The sequence below is a fragment of the Rattus norvegicus genome, chromosome 17 (assembly GCF_036323735.1).
Source record: "Rattus norvegicus strain BN/NHsdMcwi chromosome 17, GRCr8, whole genome shotgun sequence".
In the NCBI taxonomy this organism is placed as follows: Eukaryota; Metazoa; Chordata; class Mammalia; order Rodentia; family Muridae; genus Rattus; species Rattus norvegicus.
In genome coordinates this window covers 57,817,345-57,831,227 of record NC_086035.1, presented here as the reverse complement: position 1 = coordinate 57,831,227, position 13,883 = coordinate 57,817,345, and the positions used below count along the sequence as shown (strand labels likewise).

At 45.0% G+C, this 13,883-nt stretch overlaps 2 protein-coding genes across 7 annotated transcripts in view; one reads left to right on the top strand and one right to left on the bottom strand.

The window, feature by feature from the left end:
- Positions 1-2,828: 2,828 nt before the first annotated feature.
- Positions 2,829-5,467, bottom strand: LOC102557539 (uncharacterized). 3 transcript variants are annotated; one of them, XR_005495859.2, is made up of 3 exons: positions 4,810-5,344; positions 3,905-4,091; positions 2,829-3,599 (listed from the first exon to the last, which is right to left on the bottom strand). XR_005495859.2 is itself a non-coding variant. In XM_063277009.1 (2 exons), exon 1 carries the CDS (start codon positions 5,465-5,467, stop codon positions 4,907-4,909), a length of 561 nt encoding a protein of 186 aa, XP_063133079.1. In that variant the 3' UTR covers positions 2,829-4,091; positions 4,810-4,906. The 3 variants fall into 3 exon arrangements, 1 of the variants encoding a protein (XP_063133079.1); XR_005495860.2 differs by having other exon boundaries at positions 3,905-4,087; XM_063277009.1 differs by having other exon boundaries at positions 2,829-4,091; positions 4,810-5,467.
- The window catches only part of Jcad (junctional cadherin 5 associated), a 41,580-nt gene continuing 32,711 nt past the window's right edge, over positions 5,015-13,883 (top strand). Inside the window, exons 1-2 of one of the 4 annotated variants that reach the window (XM_039096446.2) lie at positions 5,015-5,124; positions 12,222-12,380. The gene's annotated coding sequence lies outside the window, so the exon portion shown is untranslated. Of the gene's footprint in view, positions 5,125-5,216; positions 5,312-5,742; positions 5,924-12,221; positions 12,381-13,883 lie in introns of those variants that run through there. The other 3 variants (NM_001427709.1, XM_039096447.2, XM_039096448.2) reach the window with 3 other exon arrangements.

Sequence of the window (13,883 nt, the reverse complement as noted above, 5' to 3'; positions counted from 1 at the left end):
GCGCAAGGATAACTCTGAACTTCTGATCTTCCAGTCACCACTCCCTAGGACTATAAGGAACTTTCCTCACATTAAGTTTTGTACAGGGCTGGAGACTGAATTGGGGCAAGAATTCTGTGAGCATTCCCAGCCCAGAAGGTTGTTTGCTCGTTTGTTTTTAGCTACTTGGTTCGAGATTATTATATAAGGTCTTTGTTTGCAGTGCTCGGGATGAGCACCAGGGTCCAAAGAATGATAGGTAGGCATTCCACCACTGCACTGTGGGCCCCTTCAGCTGCTCATACAGTTCCCATCTTAATTCTTGTGTGCCTTTATTTACGTGTGTGTGCATGTGTGTGTGTGTGTACATGTGTGTGCATGTGTGTGCATGTGTGTGTGCATGTGTGTATGTGTGCATGTGTGTGTGCATATGTGTGTACATGTGTGTGCATGTGTGTGCATGTATGCATGTGTGTGCACATGTGTGCGCATGTGTACGTGTGTATGCATGTGTGCAAGTGTGTGTGTGCACATGTGTGTGTGCATGTTTGTGCACATGTGTGTGCATTCCACAGCGAGGTTGTAGAACAACTTACAAGAGCCAGTTCATTTCTTCCAGTGTGTGAGCTCTGGGATCAAACCCAGGTCATCAGGATTGACAGCAGGAACCCTCACCTACTGAGTCATCTTGCAGACTCCCACTTATTTCTTATTTAAAAAATAAAGTCACGTGGGGTTAAAGAGTACTGAACTAGTTTTGATTGATTCTCGACTGGCTGGTGTGAGGAGAGAATGAGGAGCCCAAGGTGCCCCTCTAATGTTGATCACACCTCTGCTCTCCGAAAGCTATGCGGACATCCTCTATCCCAGTGGAATACCAGGCAGATCCAGCCATTCTCAGGAGAGACCAGCACTCACGTGTTTTCCTTAAGAATATGGCAAGGAGTGACAGTGCAAGCCAGAGGCACTTGGAATGTCCCATCCACCTCTACTCAGCAGCAGCTCTGCTGTGGTTAGTGTTGACAGAGTCTGGGAGCTGGGAGAGGCTGTTCTCCATTATTAATGGAGGGAAAAATCTGACACCCGCATCGCCAATAATTAAAAGTATTTTTAACCTCCTGCAATAACCATGCAGATTCAATTTTTTAAAGTATAATTGAAAAGTGCTTAGTTTTCCTTAGTGCCCAAGTTCATGAGTTATGTTTCAGTGTTAGGTCTAAGCCAACATGGAAGACAGTCCTGTGGGACTCTGTGCTCACACAGTGAGCAATGCCAATGGCGATGAATCCCCAATGTGTGTTAAATGTTAATCATTCTGCTATATTCTCAACACAGGTTATTTCTAACAGGTCTCCCCCCCCCCATCTGGAAATTGAACCTAGGGGTTTACACATGACAGGTATGCTAGTTAGGGTTTTCATTGCTGTGAAGAGACACCATGACCAAGACAACTCTTACAAGGGACAACATTTAATTGGGGCTGGCTTATTGGCTAAGAGGTTCATTCCATTATCCTCATGGCAGGAAGCATGGCAGCGTCTAGGCAGGCATGGCACTGGAGGAGTTGAGAGTTCTATATCTTGTTCTGAAGACAAACAGGAGAAGACTGATTTCCAGGCAGCCAGGAGAAGGGTGTTAATCCTCACCCCCATGGTAACACATTTCCTCCAACAAGGCCGTACCTACTCCAATGAGGCCACACCTCCTAATATTGCCATTCCCTGGGACAAACATATTCAAACCACCACAGTGGGTATTTTCAATTTTTGTGCTTGGGCCTTGTTTCTCAAAGTTTGCTGTGTTTAGGAATGATCTGGATACTCGAAGTACAGATTCCAGAAACTCAAACATGTAAGACGAACGCTGGTCATATCCCTTGTCAGTAAATCCCAGGAATCTATTAATCAAACCCTTTCAGTGGATCTTGGACCAGAGAACACTCCAGGAAAATTGATATCTAATTTAAAGAGTAACAAGGCAGTACAGAGGAATTACTGTAACATATCAATATCTAATCAAGTTTTATGTTACTGTTGATACAGAACGCCTTCTTCTCTATTCCTAACCATCATGGCTTGCCATTCCACAAGTCAACAGGCAGGAATCAAATTTTTACCAAGAATATTAGCCTTTTCAAATAAATAAGACAATTGGTAGTACTTTACAGATTAAAGGGGGGGGGGAAGACTATCTAAATTAACCAAAGAACACTTTACGGCCATCAGAGAAGAGCCCTGAAGGAAGGGCATGGGAGGGTTGGTCTAGGTTCTTGAAAAGGCATTGAATTAAGGAAACACAGTTTGGTCTTTTCTTTTTTTTAATTTCCTTCTTAAGTATTCGTTCTCTGGTCATTGTACATCCTCCCCATGACTCAATAATCCAAGTTCCTTCCTGAGTCTGTAAAACCTCATGTGGAGGATTCAGAGGGAGGTGAGGACACGAGGTCTGGGCTGGGTGAGCTCTGTTCTCCAGCCTATGTCTATAGCGCTACTGTGATGAGTTCTTTTCCACCAAGGTCTATATTCTACAGTATGTAACCAGTGGCTATTTCCCTTCTTGTTTTTAATCCTCCAACATCAAGTCGATGAGAGAAAAGGAGCTGAAGATCCTGGAAAGTGATGACTGGGAACCTGGGAGTTTAGGAGAAGGCAAGCTAGTCCTTTTAGGGTGAAAATAAAATATATACAGGTGTTTTCTGAATTGCCAAGATCTGCCTTATGAAGAAACGGTCTCTAATATATATAAAACCATAACCACAAACATGTGTGTGCATATAAATGTACATATAAAACAGACTGCATGCATATTTACATAGACTGAGTTTTATAAATATTTTCACAGGCTGCTTGCATTTTATTTATGTGTTTATTAGTCTTTGTGGCAGGGTCTTGTTACGTAGTCAGGCTGACTTGATCTAGTAGTCATCCTCCTGCTTCAGCCTCCTGGGTGCTGGGGTTCAAGCTCTAGATACTTAACTGATGTATGTCTATTTCACATCATGTATGCACACTGGTGACCAATGTGGAAATTCGCTGAAGAGACTGTCCCCACCACCTGTCACACTGCCTGGTCTCCTTATATCTGTTGTTTAACGAGGGGCCAATCACACTCATATGCTTCCTTTTCAACCTTACCCTCCTGTTCTCAGGTCTTCAAACTCTCCCCGCCTCCACCCATGCTACTACTCTCTCCTCTCCTAACCAGTTTGCCTTCTCTTTTTGTGTGAAATATCGCCTAGGTAAGGTCTTGCTACAGTGCACTGGAGCAGGGCAGGGGATACACCAGTCACGAATGAAGGGGAAGCTAAAGGCTCAGGGAGGGGTCCAGGAGGGACTGGGAAACACGAAAATCCTTGAATCTGTGGTTGCGCCTTCTTTTGAATGGAAGGACTTCAGTCTCACTACTTTCTCTGATTAAATCTGTCTTGCCAGTCTTCCTTTCCGGTTCAGTGTCTTTGTCTCGCATCAGTGTTGCTTTTAGACTGCAACTACATGGCGTCTTTACTTCATTATGAAACTTTGGTGGAGTTGGGCCAGAAACTCAACAACACCATGTTCTCTGGGAAGACACAGCTCCTTTCAGGTCAATGGCTGATAAAGTCGTGCAGAGCGTTTGGCTGCCTGTGAGTAAGACAGACTCACGTAAGTGTGACACGGATGTACATACTCTACGGGGAGTCTGGGTCTACACACACTTGTGATCATAGGCTTAGAAAAGAGGTACTTGTGGGTGTGTTCAGAGGTTCGTCTTGGTTGTCAACTCAACCACATGTGGAATTAACCCAAACCCCAGCAGCTAGGCACGCCTGTAAGGGGTTTTTCTTGGTTGGATCATTTAAGGTCAGAAGTCCCACCCTAAATCTGGACACAACTTTTGGTGGCAGGCCACCTACAAGGACAGGGAAGAAGGAAGCTTTGCTTTTCACCTCCTCGCCCTCCGTCTCACTGAATCTGATCCATTTCCTCAGTGGTTTGAGAACTTCAGTCTTCAGGATTCCAATGTAGATGAGAAATCTGAAGCTCTCTGGGACCTGTCTGGAAGTCCAGCATCACAATGGGACCACCGAGACATTCAGTCTTGTATGTTGAACAACCCGCAGATCTTTGGCCTGTCTGTCAGGAAATCGGTATTGTTGGATTGCTCAGACCAAAGCATGTAAGCAACCAAATATATACGTGGAACTTTTTAGATTCTTCTTGCTATTTATTAGGTTCCTTTTTAGAGAACTCTGACTAATACACTGCCCTCCAACACATTTCTTAGTTCATTGAGTGGGCAGTGGCATATGCTATTGTAACAACCCATCCCTGCATGATGGCTTTATAATAAGTGGCAAAATAATTGGTCCTTTGCCGTGGTGGATCTGGGTCAGTCAGTGTCCCTGTACTCTCTCCAATCCTCAACAACTTTATATTTGAGGCCCTCTTTTTGCTCTCCAAGGTTTGAACCTCACCTACCAGGTCTGGACAGCAGTTTGAGCTCTCTGCCCTGTTGTTGCAAGAGAGAAACAAGGGTCCAGGCTGGCATCAGGAAATATTCAGCAGGGTCTGAACTTTCCTACCAGGCATCTACTATGTCCACAGCCTGCATGTGGCAAATCCTTCCCTACACTTTTCTTCCTCACCTCACCCAAGAGGATGGGACAGTGGCACCTAATCCCTTAAAGACTAGGCTGCTTTCTGCCTTTCGTGCCATCGTGTGTGTGTGTGTGTGTGTGTGTGTGTGTGTGTGTGTGTGTGTGTGTCTGTATTTGAATGTCTGTGTGCATCAGCGTGTGACTTAATAAGTGTATCAGTGTTCATGTGTATCAGTGTATATATGGACGTTTACCCAGGGTTGACATGGTCCAAACACCACAGTGACAGAAGATGAGGGAAAACGATGGACAGCCCTGTGCCAGTTGTGCTGTCCCTCTCTGAAGTGCTCATCAGCGCCTGGGTCCAGGTGCAGCCTTCTCCCTCTGGTCGGGCGGTGGGCGGAGCGATGCTGGGCGGTGGGCGGGACTGTGCGGGGCGAAGGGCGGGGCGTACGGCTGTGCTCCGAGCATGCTCCGCCGAGTAGTAGCAGGCGGGGTGGCTCGTGCTGGTCCCCGGCCGGCCGAAGCGGCAGCGGCTTCGGCGCGGGACAGTATGCGGGAACCTCTCGGTAAGTCCTGGCAGCCGTCCGTTTGGGTCGCTCCCACGGCGTTCCGCGGACCCCGCCTCAGCCTCCCGCGCGCGCCCCCAACTTCTCTAGCCCGGATATTGTTGGGTCCCTGCCTTGGCGTGAAGGGACGCCCGCGCCGCGGGTAGCAGCTCGGCCCCCGGTCCCGAGGGCAGCGGCCGCCGTTCAGGTGCCCGGCGCGGGGAGGAGGCCCGGCTGGTGTTAGCTCCCGAGGGCGCGGGTCTCCTGTGGGTCTCCCTCTCGTCCCGTGCCGCGACCCTCCATTCCAGGACTGACAGTCCCGGTTCCCACGACGCCCTGGCCCGCGGGACCCCCGATGGGACATGGGGAGTGGCCGCGCCCGCTCAGGTCCCCGCCCGGCCCCACCACCCGCCGGGGAGTGGCTGGCAGACCGCTAAGCGGCTCAACGGGACGGAGCCGCCCGCACCCCCACGCCCAGACCAGCACAGCCTCCTCGCTCACCAGCAGCACCCTCTTGTCTCTGGCCGAGGAGGCTGAGCGCCTCCGGCACCTCTTGGGGAGGAAAATGTCTAGAGGGGAACTTCAGCCCGCGCAGCCTGTCCGTTCCATGTTCCCCTGTGGTCTCCCTGCCCAAGTCTGCATGGCCGGCCCTGGCTGGACCACACAACTCCTAGGCTTTTCCTGCCTGGGACAGTTTAATCTGTTTCTCCCAGATTCGTGTTTTCTTTCTTTGGATTTTTGCTTTTTTCAGATTCGAAAAGAAAAGATATCCAGGGATTGGGACAGAGCGTTAGAAGATGGGAGGATTCCTGAGGGGGAGGTGAGAGGTGGGATTCTGGCATCCAGAAATTCTCTGGAGTTACAAAAGAAAAAGTAGACTACATTCAATGGTGTAAGCCTAGCTGGAGTAGGTAAAACTCCAGGAACCAGTCTTTGTCAGGTGGTTTTAGAATTTTCGATGGCTGGATTGAGACTAACACAACAGGAACACCTACAGAGGACTTTGGGAGTCTTATGAAGGTTCCATTTCATGGGAGTTGTGTTGTTGGACTTTTTCTGTGAAATTGGGAATCTGAGAAATTTCCTTGGTTTTCCACAATGTTCTGTGTCTTTGGTCTTTTCTTGATGGTAGGTCTAATTCTTTTATCACCTCTTGAACAAGCTTCCTGAAGGTTTGTCCCTGTTATTCTGGGCAGAGCACAATGGGGCAGACTTTCACTCCCACGGCAGTGGGTAAGCAAATATTTGTTGAACAGAGGCCTTTAATCTGTGGTCCTTCCTCCTGCAGACCCCATGCTGCTGATACTGGGAGGTGAGAGCCCAGGGAGTCCAAGGGACTTAGGGAGATAGGGTAGTAGAAGAAGTCTGGTGGAGGAGAGGGAAAAGTTTGTTTTTCCAGCCACTTGGAACATAGGCCACGCCAGAGCAGCCACAAGCTCTGGAGGACTTGACAGGCTCATCAGAGTTATCTGATAACTCATCCGAGAGGTCATGGCTTCCAGAGGCCGGCTGGGTATTGTTCCAGCTCTATAAAATGTTAACTGCCCTTTGGAGATACACAAGAAAAATAGATTCGGGTCAGTTTTTCAGCTTAAAAAGGGCACATCTACGAAAATATTAGAAATCTGCTGTGTGGGATGCCATTTAAAGATAAATGCTGTATTCACTGTGAGCACTGAAGTTTGGAGTTAGCAGCTCCTGAGGGTCCAGAGCTGGTCTTTGCTGGGAGAGGCATCTTTCTTTGGAAGAACAGCAAACAGGGAGCATGGTTGGAGGCCAGTTTCTGTGTTAATGAGTTTGGCGAGACTTGAAGGTAATTAATCCGGAGAGTTCAGAACAGAGTGTGGGGCCGAAATGATTGTTCTGTTGTGGGTTTTACTTGATAAGCCGGGACTTTATCTCTGAACTCTCCCTGGGCTGAGGCTAAACCCTAGCTGCAGTTCCTTTTGGTTCTAGCAGATGTTAGTTTATACCTCTTGGTGATGAATGCTCACACACCAGTCTGCTAAACCCAGAAGCCAGGGAAAGGAAGACCTACCTTCTAGTTCTTTTCCTCGTCCTTTAACACAGAATAGAGGCCCCTCCCCTGTTTATATTAATTTTCATTTGACTTGAAGGATCTTGTTTAAAAGTTGTCACCTTTATTTTCTATAAATACATTCAACTTTCTGTAGATGATGTGATTTCACTATTCAAAGATGTCGGACTACTTTCTTATGAGTCTGACTGTGTTATACCTTTATAGCCTAACTGATGAAGCCTGGCTCTTCTGCACGGTCATACTGTTATGAGCAGGTACCAAGATATACGTCAAAGATATCAGGAAATAAGAACGGAAGCCAGCATCTGCTGGGGAGGTAGGGGACAAACTGACCCCCACCCCACCCCCGTCACAGAGAGGTCACTGGGAACTATTTTCTTTCTTTTACTGAATCACTGAGTTTCGATAAGTTTATTACTTTATAATTAGAAAGTAAAAATTGCATGAAATAATTTGAGCCTTCATATTTTTTATAAAATGTTGCTTTTTTTATTCTGGAGATATTTTAAAATTAAATAAACCCTAATCACTAAAAGTGTAATCAAAGCTTGTCCTGGGACAGTTGGTGATATGGTATAAAATTAGAAAATTTCAGACAATTGCAGACTTTATATTTTTCCCCAAACAACCACAACAAGTTCCAGAGGGTTAAACAAACAAACAAACTAACTAACTAACTAACTAAAACATACTTGGTGTTGTCTTTTCTTAATGACATGTAATCTTTCCGAAACGGTAATGAGGTACTTAGGGTTTCATAAAGCTGGAGTGAAGTAACTGAAGTACTAATTGTGTTAATTTAGAGGTGAAAGGAAGGGCATGTGTATGTGTTGTGTGTTGTGTGTATGTGTATGAATGTGTGTTTGTGTGTGTTTTGTGTGTATATGTGTGTGTGCATGACGGGTGTGTGCATACATGTACATGTATGTGTACAAGTGTGTTTGTGTGCATGTGTGTATAAACATGTGCATGTATATTGTGTGTATATGAGTGTTTCTGTGTGTGTATATATGTGTGCTGTGTGTTGTGTGTTGTGTGTGTGTGTCACTCTGACTCTAATAGTAGTAAAAGGAAATGGGGAATTTTGAGAGGCAATACTTGTTTTAAAAATTAAGCACGTGACATTTGACATCGTGTTCCCCCTTCTTTCCTTTAAAAACCACTTAGCACCAGTCCCACTCACTGCCATTAATAGCGTTCCAAGACCTTTTTAAAATCTTAAACCAGTTTTCCATCTGTTTTTTTCTTGTTACCTTAAGAAAAGTCAGTTCAATGATACTTGTCTTACCACTGAGTACATATGCTCTTCTTGGCTTCCATAAGTTGAACAACCGGAGAGCGCCCCGCCATGGCAGGTCGTCACACTGTGAGGTGTGGAAACAAGTTTGTGGGAACTTCTCTCAGGACCTAAAATGGAATTGTACAGTTATTCATTTAATGATTAGGATTAGAGAGGGCAACGACTTGTTGTTCATGATAAATTACACCATCCCATCACTGGAGGAGAAAGCTGCAGAAAGCTTTACAAATGCCTGTACCATTAACAACATAGCCCATTATGCCTTTTCTTTCCTGTCTTCCCTATTTACCCCTTGTTTTAAAAAAAGCACTTTGTTATATATTAGTCATAACATTAAACCTACATGTTGTCAGTTGAGGAAATATTTACAATGAACTGACAACAGTTTAAGGAACCAATTACATCTTAAGTGTGGAATGTCAGTGGACACAGCTGAGGAGTTTGGGGTATTTTTTAGAGGGAATCATTGTCTGTGGGACTGTTAGAATGCTAGCTGTGATCGTCATCAGATCATGTGATTTGAGGCTTCAGGAAGCAGATCAAGAGCTTTTGACGGAGGGGACACTTGCCTTATATTAAGACTTCATATCATTTCTTAGTTCTTTATTCTTTTCTCCATTTTCTTTTATGGCCATTGATTTGTTCTGATATGAAACATATTTTCAAAGATGCCTACAGTTAATTGTACCTAACAATCCTTTATTTTTAAAGATTTGTTTTAAAACTAGAATACTAACTGAAAACTCATTTATCAGATTATTAAAGCTTTTAAAAACCAATATTGTCAGTGGTGAGCTGCATTAGGAGCTATATCATTCCGTATTGACAATATAAGTAATCATATTAAACTAATAACTTACATTGATATGGTTTAAGTTACAGTTTAATGTATAACCTAGTTATACATGATGGCTATATAAGTGTCGCTTTAATGATAAACTAGCATACTGGGCTGGAGAGATGGCTCAGTGGTTGAGAATGCTTACTGCTCTTTCAGAGGATCCAAGTTCAATTCTCTCCCCCCACATCAGGTGTGACACTTTTCTGTGCCTCAGATACCTGAAAATACAATTTTACACACGTTTGTGCAAACTTCAGCTCCCCGTGTAGATAATGTTCCACTAAACAGACATTTATGTTAACATACTTCCTTGAATTTAACTTGTGTAAATAGCACTAAATCTTTATGTTTGCACCTCTGCTTGTGCCGTTAGAACAGGTCCCAAGAAATGAAACTGTAGTCCATAGGTTGTCAGGGGTCTTATGATATATCATGTACCCATTTGCTTGTCTTACTTTACTATAATAGAATCTTGCTGTGTTGTCCAGGCTGACTTGCCCTTCCTCTTGCCTTGGCTCCTCATTGGCTCTAATTAAAGGCAGGCATCCTCAGTTAGGGCTTCCTGTTGGATAAGGAACTATCCATTTACACACACACACACACACACACACACACACTCAAAACACAGAGTTCTGTACCATCAGCAGCTACAAAGTGGAGAGATGGCTCAGGAGTTTAGAGAGTGTCCTGGTCTTGTACAGGACTCAGGGTTCCCAGCCCCCAAACAGGCAGCTTGCTTGACCCACCCCCTTACTGGCACTCTGAAGGCACATACACATGTGCACATGCACATAAATAAAACTTAATGTATTTTCAAAGCTTTGATAATCTGGGGTGTGAATGGTCACAATTTGGTTTAATTTGTATGTCTTCAACAATTTGGTTTAATTTTAATTTTTTTATCTTTAGATGAATGAATTTCTCTCAGATTTTTAACTGAGCATTTGTCTTTTAATATTCTAATCAAAAATTTAAAAGAAAAGTTTCAGTTTTGGTACTGAGTTTATTGATATTCTGTTCCCTTCCCTATCTTTGGAAGATTTATGGCTATAAATATGAAAACAAAATACTGCTATTCTTACCAATGAGAAGAGGTTGGTAACTCTTAAATGGCATCCATTCGCTGCTCTGTGCTTCAAGTGATGGGACTTTGCATAATTGAAATAATACCACCAACACTGTAGCGTCGTCCCCATGAAGGTGTGGACAGGGGGTTTGTCTTTATGTTCTGTGCCCAGAGCCAGCACACCTAATGTCCATCTTCCCCGGTGCTAGACAAGCACCTTTGTTGAATTTAGGCTGGAACAAGAGTGCTCTTTGGATGGAGAGTCGCTTGTTGCTTGTGTTCAATGTGTGGCCTCTGCTCTCTGGTGTGGCCTCTGCTGGGCGCTAATGAGGCCAAGGTCAGAGGGTCTATCTGCATATGACCTATTTAGCTTTGTTCCATGTCACCGCCAGGAGCTGTACTCTTTTTTTTTTTTTTTCTTTTCTGTGCCCAGCTGACTGGGAAAAATATGTGCTGTTCATCACATGAGGCAGGTTGGAGGGAGGTCCAGATTTCCTGAGCTGTGAAGAGCCTATGTTGTCCAGTGTGCTCTTTGAGGGATCTAAAGCTCTGCTTTTCTCCTGCAGTGTCCCAGGTTCCATCTAGACACACACACAGACACATAAAACATACAACTCACACACACAACTTGTACACACACACACACAATTCTCTCAGACTAAACATACACAATTCATACACTCAGACCCTCGCATACAGATTTTCTCACATACATATACTGTGAACCACACAGCTCACACATTAACATGCAGACATACTCTCCTCTCACACACAGCATATGTTCTTACACACCCCCTTTCTCTCTCACACACACAACACACACTCACATAGACACACACACACTCTTTCACCACCTCCTACACTTGCACTGACGCAGGGGTGGTAAGCACAGCTCTGTTCCGATGCAAGGACAATGTTACCTACAGCTTCCTACTTTATAATTCAGTCCTTTGAATATTAAGGACACAGATGATCCACAGCTGAGAAATAAGCCTCAGTAAGTTGGTCTGAGTCGGTGGCTCTCAACCTTCCTAATGCTGCACTGACCCAAACCATAAAATTATCTTTGTTGCTACTTCCAAACTATAATTTTGCTATTGTTATGAATCGCACTGTAAATGTTTTTGGACACAGAGGTTTGCCAAAGGGGTCATGACCCACAGGTTGAGATCCTCTGCTCTAAGTTGTCTCACTCAGCTTCTTTAGAGAGTCAAAAAAAATGGTCTTTGATAAAATTTTATTCAGGGTTAGTGGGAGGAAAAGGAAAACTTGGGGAATGAGTGGTGTCTTAGAGTTACTATTGTGATGAAATGCCATGACCAAGTAACTAGGGGAGGAAAGGGTCTATTTCATTCACAGTTCTTCATTAAGAGCAGTGAGGGCAGGAACTCACACAGGGCAGGGACCTGGGTGCCGGAGCTGGTACAGAGCCATGGAGGAGTGCTCAGGCTTGCTCCCCATGGCTTGTTAAGCCTGCTTTCTTACAAAATCCAGGACCACCAGCCCAGGACAGGGCCCTCCTACATCAATCACTAATTAAGAAATCCTATGGAGGCATTTTCTCAACTGACACTTCCTTCTCTCTGTTGACTCTGGTTTGTGTCAAGTTGACATAAAACTGACCGGCACAGGTTGGTTGCATCAAAATCAAATTATTGATTGTCTTCTGAAGCAATAATACTATGTACAAACAGTTTGACTGTTGCCTTAGACACACTAAGTGTGATTTCTCACTCCTGCTCAGTCCTGCTCACTCCTGCTCCCTCTCTCCCATCCTCTTCCCCATCAGCACCCTGCATGCTGCAGTCCAGGGCTTTCTAGCTGCTGCTCTGCCCTTCCTCAGCGCTCTGGTTCTTCCCTTTCTCATCAGGCCCACCACACAGCAGCCCCATCTCCTCAAGCAGTTCCTGGTCCAGATTGTCAGCATCGCAGGTAGCAGTGGCTGTTTCCAGGCAGAAGCTCTCCGTTGCTGTGAAAATGCAAGGCTCTTGTTGCTGCCCCTTCCTCATCTGGCCTGGCTGTCCTTCTGGTTTGTGTGCTTTTTGTCAGTTTTTTTTATAATGGGCCCACTTAGGAAGAAGCTGACATATGTGGTCTGCTGTTGAACGGTGTGTTTCCAAGTAATTCACTTTGTTGTGTATCTAACAGTTAGCATGCATATTGATTAATGCCATGGAGACAGTCAAGTGAGAAATGGTGTGTGTGTGTGTGTGTGTGTGTGTGTGTGTGTGTGTGGAGAGCGGCAGGAGCCTCCTTCACCCTGAGCAGTAAGTAAAGCCTGGGTTCTTTTGAAGATATAGTTGTAAGCCTGGTGGCACATTTTCCCCCTCCTCATTTACATTTATTCATTATTTGGTAAGTCGGGAATCTGGTTAATGGTAGGGAGGAAGAGATAAATGGGGGACTCTAAACTGTTAGCCTGGACCTCCATCCTAGACAGACCTGGGAGACCTCGCAGCTGCCACCTACAATATGTGCAGCCTTGGAGATACAACCGCAGTCCTCTTGTTTGTGAAGTAGAAATAGCCATGTCTACATCATGTTCTTCCTGGGAATTCAAAGGACAACAAGTATACTAGGCAGCCAGTGCAGTCTCTGTCACCTGGCAGGCATTCAGTGTCTGTCCCGTCTCCCAAGTGTCCTGGGATATAATGCAAGGCTCTTGGCTCTCTCTCTGTCTCTGTCTCTGTCTCTCTGTCTCTCTCTCTCTGTCTCTCTCTCTGTCTCTGTGTGTGTGTGTGTGTTTGTGTGTGTGTGTGTGTTTGTCTGTCTGTCTCTGTCTCTCTCAGGTTTATTACTATTTTTAAAGTACTTTTATTATTTTAAATATGTGTGTGCATGTGTGTATGAGCATGTGTGGGTGAGTGCATGTGACTGCAGGTGCCCTTGAAGAACAGAACTGTTTCTCCCCAGTTGGAGTTACACAGTCGTGAGCTACCTGACATGGGTGCTGGGAACTGACCTTGGGTCTTCTGGAAGGTCAATAAGTTCCCTTAACCAGTGAGCAGTCTCTCTCTGCCCCTAAAGATTTATTATGTTTTAATCTGTGTGTATGTATGTATGCGTGTGTGTGTGTGTGTGTGTGTGTGTGTGTGTGTGTAGACACATGTGTCTAGAAGACAGTGTCAGACCCTTAGATAGAACTAGCATTTCTGGCAGCCTCCTGATGTGGGTGTGGGTGCCAGGAAGCAAACGAGTCCTCTGAAAGAGCAGTAGTGCTAGCAAGGTTTTCTTGTGTAGAGTTTATTGGGGTTATGGGGCAAGGACAGTAAAGAATAAATTAACTATGAATAGAAAGGCTTTGTGGACCTACTGGACAGTATTTAGAATAGTTCATGGCTGGTCACAAACACTCCCAAGGAGAACAGTGGGATCGTAAGGTATAAACTAGATCTCATGAATGAGTGACAGAGCCCAGAAAGAAAACCCTGGCTCCTCAGACTCCTGACTTCTCTAGCTCACCTCTCTTTTCCTCCTAAATGACACCCTGCATGCTAATAAGGGTTTCTTTTTTGGTACCTTCTCATGAAAG